Below are 10,261 nucleotides of genomic sequence, written 5' to 3' on the forward strand. Positions count from 1 at the left end.
TATATATATATATATATATATATATATATATATATATAACTGAAAACTCACACCCCAGAAGTGACTCGAACCCATACTCCCAGGAGCCACGCAACTGGTATGTACAAGACGCCTTAATCCACTTGACCATCACGACCGGACATAATGAGGTGATAGCCGAGGCTATTTGAACCACCCCACCGCCGGCACTCGGATAGTAATCTTGGGCATAGCATTTTACCAAATCACCTCATTCTTTGGGGCACACGTGAGGAACACAAATGCGAACAAGCCTGAATGGTCCCCAGGACAATATGCAACTGAAAACTCACACCCCAGAAGTGACTCGAACCCATACTACCAGGAGCCACGCAACTGGTATGTACAAGACGCCTTAATCCTCTTGACCATCACGACCGGACATAATGAGGTGATAGCCGAGGCTATTTGAACCACCCCACCGCCGGCACTCGGATAGTAATCTTGGGCATAGCATTTTACCAAATCACCTCATTCTTTGGGGCACACGTGCGGAACACAAATGCGAACAAGCCTGAATGGTCCCCAGGACAATATGCAACTGAAAACTCACACCCCAGAAGTGACTCGAACCCATACTACCAGGAGCCACGCAACTGGTATGTACAAGACGCCTTAATCCTCTTGACCATCACGACCGGACATAATGAGGTGATAGCCGAGGCTATTTGAACCACCCCACCGCCGGCACTCGGATAGTAATCTTGGGCATAGCATTTTACCAAATCACCTCATTCTTTGGGGCACACGTGAGGAACACAAATGCGAACAAGCCTGAATGGTCCCCAGGACAATATGCAACTGAAAACTCACACCCCAGAAGTGACTCGAACCCATACTCCCAGGAGCCACGCAACTGGTATGTACAAGACGCCTTAATCCACTTGACCATCACGACCGGACATAATGAGGTGATAGCCGAGGCTATTTGAACCACCCCACCGCCGGCACTCGGATAGTAATCTTGGGCATAGCATTTTACCAAATCACCTCATTCTTTGGGGCACACGTGACGAACACAAATGCGAACAAGCCTGAATGGTCCCCAGGACAATATGCAACTGAAAACTCACACCCCAGAAGTGACTCGAACCCATACTCCCAGGAGCCACGCAACTGGTATGTACAAGACGCCTTTATCCACTTGACCATAACGACCGGACATAATGAGGTGATAGCCGAGGCTATTTGAACCACCCCACCGCCGGCACTCGGATAGTAATCTTGGGCATAGCATTTTACCAAATCACCTCATTCTTTGGGGCACACATGAGGAACACAAATGCGAACAAGCCTGAATGGTCCCCAGGACAATATGCAACTGAAAACTCACACCCCAGAAGTGACTCGAACCCATACTCCCAGGAGCCACGCAACTGGTATGTACAAGACGCCTTAATCCACTTGACCATCACGACCGGACATAATGAGGTGATAGCCGAGGCAATTTGAACCACCCCACCGCCGGCACTCGGATAGTAATCTTGGGCATAGCATTTTACCAAATCACCTCATTCTTTGGGGCACACGTGAGGAACACAAATGCGAACAAGCCTGAATGGTCCCCAGGACAATATGCAACTGAAAACTCACACCCCAGAAGTGACTCGAACCCATACTCCCAGGAGCCACGCAACTGGTATGTACAAGACGCCTTAATCCACTTGACCATCACGACCGGACATAATGAGGTGATAGCCGAGGCTATTTGAACCACCCCACCGCTGGCACTCGGATAGTAATCTTGGGCATAGCATTTTACCAAATCACCTCATTCTTTGGGGCACACGTGAGGAACACAAATGCGAACAAGCCTGAATGGTCCCCAGGACAATATGCAACTGAAAACTCACACCCCAGAAGTGACTCGAACCCATACTCCCAGGAGCCACGCAACTGGTATGTACAAGACGCCTTAATCCACTTGACCATCACGACCGGACATAATGAGGTGATAGCCGAGGCTATTTGAACCACCCCACCGCCGGCACTCGGATAGTAATCTTGGGCATAGCATTTTACTATCATATTTTACTATTAGCATGCCCAAGATTACTATCCGAACTCCTTATCAAAAACAGCCCGAAGCCGACGGAGAACCCTCTACAGCAGTCAAGCGTTGTATACATGTACACTTGCCCCCACGAAGGATGTAACCTTCAATGTAAGTACATAGGTATGACGTCGACCAAGCTGACGAGGCGTTTGACATGCCATCTTCAATCTGGTGCCCCTAGGAATCACATGAGACAAGCCCATGACATTACTCTAACAAGAGAAATGTTGAACAAGAATACTTGCATAATAGACAAAACCCAAGATTCAAGAAGATTACAAATTCTTGAGGCAATTCACATAAGAATAGAGCGACCTACCATGAACACCCAAATCACGGAACTATTTACTCTACCCACCATGAGAGTAAGGACAAGACAAGAACATATCGATGCCAACACAGAAGACAATGTCCAACATAACAGGCCAATTACACTGGATTAATCTTTGTGTTTAGATAGGAGATGCCTCGTATGGGCCAATAAGCCTTCTGCAGCCCCTATGTTTATCCCTTATGTATCCCCCCATGTTTTCACCTTCATTGTATTATCACCTGACCTAATGCGGGTATAAAATCAACTAGTATTGTAAGATCTGTTCACTTGAGAATGAACCATGGAGGTTCGAAACGTCGTGCAAATTATACAAATAAGTGTAATACACTCTATAGTAAATCACTTCTTTTCTTCACCTTAAAAGTACGAAAATGAGTTTTGGAGAACTCCTATTTCAATTAAGCCCTGATGCTAAGAAAATAGTTAGAGGGATAGAAGCCCTAAACCAGAAAATAATAAATACAGAATATGCGGTCATATTCAATGAAACATGTTTGAAAGAAAACCTGCTGCCAGTATACACCAATATATATATATATATATATATATATATATATATATATATATATATATATATATATATATATATATATATATATATATATATATATATATATATATTATTAAATATGACCGAAAAAGTAAGATTAATAATTCTAACACGAATTTTCTCGATCTTTCGTACATTTCTTTTCACTGTTGGTGGTAGTTCAAAAATCAATTCTCCAAAATTCATTTTTATTTCTAGTCTGACGTGACACTTGAGCGCGTTTCGTAAAACTTATTACATTTTCAAAGACTTTAGTTTACACATACACAACTGAATAGAACTTACACATCTCCGATTTGTTTATATCTACATTTGAGTGAGGTGGATGGGGTGAGGTGGCATTAATAGGGTATTAATTTCATCAACACAAGACAGAACACGAAACAATGGGTATTGAATGGACGTGATTGTAGAAAGCCTATTGGTCCATATTTCTTGATGCTTTTATATTGGAGCGGAGTCTTGAGGTGGGTAGAATATAGTTGTGCATTAATTGGCTGTTGATTGCTGGTGTTGACTTTTTAATGTGTAGTGCCTCGCAAACGTCAAGACGCCTGCTATCGCTGTATCTATTGATGATTTCTGTGTTGTTTACTAGGATTTCTCTGGCGATGGTTTGGTTGTGGGAAGAGATTATATGTTCCTTAATGGAGCCCTGTTGCTTATGCATCATTAAACGCCTAGAAAGACATTTGGTTGTCTTGCCTATATACTGTTTTTTTTGGAGCTTACAGTCTCCAAGAGGGCATTTAAAGGCATAGACGACGTTGGTCTCTTTTAAAGCGTTCTGCTTTGTGTCTGGAGAGTTTCTCACGAGTAGGCTAGCCGTTTTTCTGGTTTTATAGTAAATCGTCAGTTGTATCCTCATATTTTTGTCTGTTGGGATAACTACTCCAAGTTTGTACTAAAGAGGCACCCTTCTTGAGCCCGGATGGGCACATGTATAAGCTAGTAGATGGGGTCGCCATGGGTTCTCCCCTAGGTGTCCTGTTTGCAAACTTCTACATGGGTACCATCGAGCAAAACGTCTTAGTCGACATGAACTTGAAACCGGCCATATACTGCAGGTATGTTGACGACATTTTTACACAGGTACCTGATGTCAGACATCTGCAGGAGCTGAAGGAGGCGTTTGAGCAGAGTTCCGTGCTGCGTTTCACTTACGAGATGGAAAAGGATGATGTTACGGACCCGAGCCCAGCGTCCGAGCCCGGAGCAGTAACGACCACGCCATCTGTGGGTCAGCTCCCGAAACCCCCCTCCAAATGGCCGCCGCCATCAAGTGAGGACAGGAAATACCAGCCACAAGGGCTAGTTTCCCTTCCTGATCAGCTCATAACACAGCCGCTGCTGGCCTCTGGTGAGGTGGCGCTTAGACAGCAACGCCATCTATGGAGTGGATAGGTGGGCGTTTGGGTCTGAGCCGGTAAGTGACGTGCCCTAGAGTGTCCCTAGTACTGATGACGTGTCTGATTACAGAGTCGACCTGGGACTGCTGTAATGGAAGTTGGATCAGTCTACCCCAGGCAGCCGTCTTGTCTCCAGGTATTTGCTGCAGCAGCTGTGAGTCGCCCCCCCGGATGAACACTGTGGTGTTAGCCTGCCTGTGAAGTGGCAGTTGAGGGGTTGTCATACCCGGGACTGACTGGTGGAGACGCTTAACCACTGGGGTGTTGTGGAAAGGAGAGTGACCTGTGGGATCACACGAGGCTCCTGACTAGGGCTCGCGACCTTAGTATTGATCGTGGAGTGGCCTAACCAGCGCTGCTGATTGGAACCTGCCAGCTGCCGGCTGGATTTGTGGTTGACGGCCTCCACGACGGTGGCCCCAGTGGAACTGTGATTTGGCTGGCCTGTGGCCAGGGTAGACTCAAAATGATCGAAGGATTCATCGTAAGGCCACAAGAGGATTAAGAGCTTAGCCTTGTTGAGCACCGTGAACGTCCAGAGTCTTCAGAGGAAGACTACGTTTTATATAATAGTGTTTAACCCCCCCCCTGTGTAACCTTTTATATATTATTTATGGTGACGGTATTAATTATACTATTAATTTTTTGCCTTTATTTCCCTTCCCCTTTAATTTACTTGCGTTACGGATCACATCCTTTGAAAGCCACTACTAGCTTGGGGCCGGATACCCTACCTCTAACAACATCTGAGAAAGAACCCGGTTGCGACCCGAGAGGGCCGTAACAGATGGGAAGCTGCCCTTTCTAGATGTAACAGTCATGGAAAAGAGCGGAGGTTTCCACACTGCAGTCTACACTAAGGAAACGAACATAGGAATGTGCCTAAATGCCAACAGCGACTGCCAAGACAGGTACAAGAGGAGTGTTGTTAACGCATATGTCGACCGTGCTCTCAGCCACAGCTCAGAATGGAAGCTGGTCGACGAAGAACTCTGTAGGGTAAGGCAGGTCCTAGTCAACAACGGCTTCTCCAATGGTTTCTTCGAAGACATCATAAGAAGGAAAGTGAAATGCCATGCAACCTCTGAAGAGACAACTAACACAACACCTATACCCCCTATTAGACTATTTTACAGGAACTTCTTTTCCACAGCTCATAAAACGGAGATGGAAAAGGATGGTGTTACGGACCTGAGCCCAGCGTCCGAGCCCGGAGCAGTGACGACCACGCCATCTGTGGGTCAGCTCCCAAAACCCCCTCCAAATGGCCGCCGCCATCAAGTGAGGACAGGAAATACCAGCCACAAGGGCTAGTTTCCCGTCTTGATCAGCTCATAACACAGCCGCTGCTGGCCTCTGGTGAGGTGGCGCTTAGACAGCAACGCCATCTATGGAGTGGATAGGTGGGCGTTTGGGTCTGAGCCGGTAAGTGACGTGCCCTAGAGTGTCCCTAGCACTGATGACGTGTCTGATTACAGAGTCGACCTGGGACTGCTGTAATGGAAGTTGGATCAGTCTACCCAAGGCAGCCGTCTTGTCTCCAGGTATTTGCTGCAGCAGCTGTGAGTCGATAGATACAACACAGAAATCATCGATAGATACAGCGATAGCAGGCGGCTTGACGTTTGCGAGGCACTACACATTAAAAAGTCAACACCAGCAATCAACAGCCAAATAATGCACAACTATATTCTACCCACCTCAAGACTCCGCTCCAATATAAAAGCATCAAGAAATATGGACCAATAGGCTTTCTACAATCACTTCCATTCAATACCCATTGTTTCGTGTTCTGTCTTGTGTTGATGAAATTAATACCCTATTAATGCCACCTCACCCCATCCACCTCACTCAAATGTAGATATAAACAAATCGGAGATATGTAAGTTCTATTCAGTTGTGTATGTGTAAAGTCTTTGAAAATGTAATAAGTTTTACGAAACGCGCTCAAGTGTCGCGCCAGACTAGAAATAAAAATTAATTTTGGAGAATTGATTTTTGAATTACCTCCAACAGTGAAAAGAAATGTACGAAAGATTGAGAAAATTCGTGTTAGAATTATTTATCTTACTTTTTCGGTCATATTTAATAATATATGTCTACAGGAAAGACTGCTACCAAAATATACTTATATATATATATATATATATATATATATATATATATATATATATATATATATATATATATATATATATATATATATATATATATTTATATATATATATATATATATATATACATACACGTACGTATTCAATCACCTACACAAATTCACATAAAAATAATATTTTGTATCACAAGTGATTCAACAAGAGGCTCATAACAGTCACTATACGAGGCACTTTATATTTATTGGGAGTCACACAGTTACAGTCATGTGCTCCACACCCACCCAACTGGGCGGTAGCATTACAGTCACGTGCTATACACCCACCCAAGTGGGCGGCAGCTTTACAGTCATGTGCTCCACACCCACCCAACTGAGCGGCAGCTTTACAGTCATGTGCTCCACACCCACCCAACTGGGCGGCAGCTTTATAGTCATGTGCACCACACCAACCCAACTGGGCGGCAGCTTTATAGTCATGTGCTCCACACCCACCCAACTGGGCGGCAGCTTTATAGTCATGTGCTCCACACCCACCCAACTGGGCGGCAGCTTTATAGTCATGTGCTCCACACCCACCCAACTGGGCGGCAGCTTTACAGTCATGTGCTCCACACCAACCCAACTGGGCTGCAGCTTTATAGTCATGTGCTCCACACCCACCCAACTGGGCGGCAGCTTTATAGTCATGTGCTCCACACCCACCCAACTGGGCGGCAGCTTTACAGTCATGTGCTCCACACCAACCCAACTGGGCGGCAGCTTTATAGTCATGTGCACCACATCCACCCAACTGGACGGCAGCTTTACAGTCATGTGCTCCACACCCACCCAACTGGACGGTAGCTTTACAGTCATGTGCAGGCTGTACCTACAGTAAGCAATCTTTGGAGACTTCACTAGGATTTCTGGCAGCACCTCATTATGAATGAAGTACTTAAACATTTCTTGGACACCATTGATGGTGTTGTATCTGAATTCCGCGATTTTTTTCACATTCCATTATTTAATGACGCAAAGTTAGCAAATAATTCTGCTGACAGAGTTTACATTTAGTCAAATCTACAGATGTTACAAACTCCAGGAGGTACTTCCTCATTACAGAGGAGGTACAGAGGCGTTCAATACCAATTGTTGTTATATAAATATATATATATATATATATTTTTTTAACTTATAAAGATAATTTTTAACTTTAAATATAACTGTGTATAGTTAGGCATAGACTAAGTTTGGTTAGTTTAATTGTTTAGATTCAGTGCCCAATTAATAGTATATTTCGTGAACGAAGCATTTACACACGTGGGATTCGAACAGATAACGTAATGAATCCCGTGATGAATCACTTGATGAGTCCCATGATGAATCACGTGATGAGTCCCGTCATGAATCACGTGACGAGTCCAGTGATAAGTCTTGTGATGAGTCCCGTGATAATTCACGTGATGAGTCCTGTGATAAATGATGTGATGATTCCTGTGATGAATCTCGTGATGAGTCTCATGATGAATCACGTGATGAGTCTTGTGTTGAATCCCGTGATGATTCATGTGATGAGTCACGTGATGAGTCTCGTGATGAATCACATTATGAGTCTTATGATGAATCATGTGATGAGTCTAGTGATGAATCACATGATGAGTCCCGTGATGAATCACGTGATGAGTCCCGTGATAAATCACGTGATGATTCTCGTGATGAATCATGTGATGAGTCCTGGGGTGAATCCCGTGATGAGTCTTATGATGAATCACGTGATGAGTCTTGTGATGAATCACGTGATGAATCATGTGATGAGTCCTGTGATTACTCACGTGAGGAGTCCCGTGATGAGTCTTGTGATGAATCCCATGATGAGTCACGTGATAAATCATGTGAAGATCCTTGTGATGAATCCCGTGATGAATCATGTGATGTGTCCCGTGATGAATCACGTGATGAATCTTGGGATGAATCCCATGATGAGTCTCATGATGAATCACGTGATGAGCCTTGTGATGAATCCTGTGATAAATCCCGTGATGAATCACGTGATGAGCCTTGTGATGAATCCTGTGATAAATCCCGTGATGAGTCCAGTGATAAATCACGTGATGATTCCCGTGATTAATCACGTGATGATTCCAGTGATGAATCATGTGATGAGTCTTGTGATGAACCATGTGATGAGTCTTGTGATGAACCATGTGATGAGTCGGTGCTGGAGAAGAGTTGGAGGTTGGTGGGTGGTGGTGCGGGAAGGTGTTCATCTCCAGACTGGTGTACCAGCTGGGTGAAGACACACGTGGGCCATTGTTTACCGGCACGGACCCCCAGGAGCCGTCCACCCACAAACAATGGCCAATTGCTCGTTAGTTCAGCCGCGAAACATCTTGTTTATGAATGACAATGTTTTACATGCGTCCCGCAACTGATGTAACTCACAAGTTTTCTCCAACATTATATTATTTTGTCTATGGTCACATTGCACCTTTATAAATAGTTGACTCGCTGGAACTACAAATAGTTACCGACAAAACTTAAACATCTAAACTACAGATATATATCGTATGACGATATATATACATATAATGTATACATATATATATCAAGTAACAATTTATACTTGAGGAAAAATTGAACTTGGAAACAAAGTGGATTAATACTAAGAACAAGTGGCTCAGTGGTAGCGCCCTGGACAGGAAGGTTCGACTCGTTACAGACTGCCCACAACAGTTACTTAACTCCTAAATACCTATTTAGTACTACATGAACAGGTGCCCAACTATTTCTGATCCGTCTGGGGATCGAACCACAGATTCCCTGATACTGAGTCGAGGACGAAAACCACTACGCTAAAGGAACGGCCACACTAGGCCTGCTGACAACAGTTCTTAGTTAAATGGATATTGGAGTTCAGTTCCTGAACTATGTTCCACTATCATGGGGAAACAATACCGGAGCCCCACCTACACCTGTTACTACCACTGACAGGACGGGAACATGGGGAGGACAATATAGGAGCTCCTCCTATTTGTCATAATTACACAAACTTTCCAAATGTTTCTTCAAAATCAAATAAGGTGAATAATGTAAACTAGTAACGTTAAGGGTGTTTGAAGGAGAGTTTACTCACCCGTGAGTGAGAGCAGCGGTGAGAGCGAGGACACAGAGGAGGCGAGGACAGTGGTAGGACGCCATGGCAACAGGCAACGAGACGTCCAGGCTGGCTGGCAGCCGGTGAGCAAGTGACTGTGGGAGCTGCCTCTTCTCCCTCACCTTGTCCGGAGGAAACGAGTTCCCCCTCCCCTCCCTTCCCCTGGTTTCCCCATCAAACACCCCCCCCCCCTTCGTCTCTCCCACAGGCACCCCGCCCTGTCCCTTCCTCAGGTACCCCTCCCCGTCCCTCCCTCAGGCACCCCCTCCCCTCCTGACAACATAACCCTATCCAATTAAAGAATCTAAAATATTCCTCAGTACCACTAAACACCTTAAAGAAAACTAACATGCAACAGCTACAAGCAGTGCGGTATAAGGCACTAAGGAGAGCAGCAAAACACCGTCCACCATATGATCAGACAGTCCAGGAGTTCCATGAACTTCTGAACATACAGCCACTAAACATCAGACTGCAGCACCAAGCCATCCGGGTGTGGAACACCATCCTAATGTTAGAGGACCCATTGTTAGAGAGACTACTCCAAGATGAGACGCCCCACTCCCACAGCTGGTGGCCCAAGATTAGACGCCTCACTCCCACAGCTGATGGCCCAAGATGAGACACTCCACTCCCACAGCTGGTGGC

The 10,261-nt window shown here is 45.0% G+C and overlaps 1 protein-coding gene across 1 annotated transcript in view; it reads right to left on the reverse strand.

The window, feature by feature from the left end:
- LOC138357550 (murinoglobulin-1-like) overlaps window positions 1-9,695 on the reverse strand; it is a 130,670-nt gene extending 120,975 nt beyond the window's left edge. Inside the window, exon 1 of the mRNA XM_069314409.1 lies at window positions 9,593-9,695. Within this exon, the coding sequence (XP_069170510.1) occupies window positions 9,593-9,657 (65 nt within the window). The 5' untranslated portion in view covers window positions 9,658-9,695. The remainder of the gene's footprint in view (window positions 1-9,592) is intronic.
- Between the last annotated feature and the right edge of the window lie 566 nt (window positions 9,696-10,261).

The sequence above is a fragment of the Procambarus clarkii genome, chromosome 79 (assembly GCF_040958095.1).
Source record: "Procambarus clarkii isolate CNS0578487 chromosome 79, FALCON_Pclarkii_2.0, whole genome shotgun sequence".
Classification (NCBI taxonomy): Eukaryota; Metazoa; Arthropoda; class Malacostraca; order Decapoda; family Cambaridae; genus Procambarus; species Procambarus clarkii.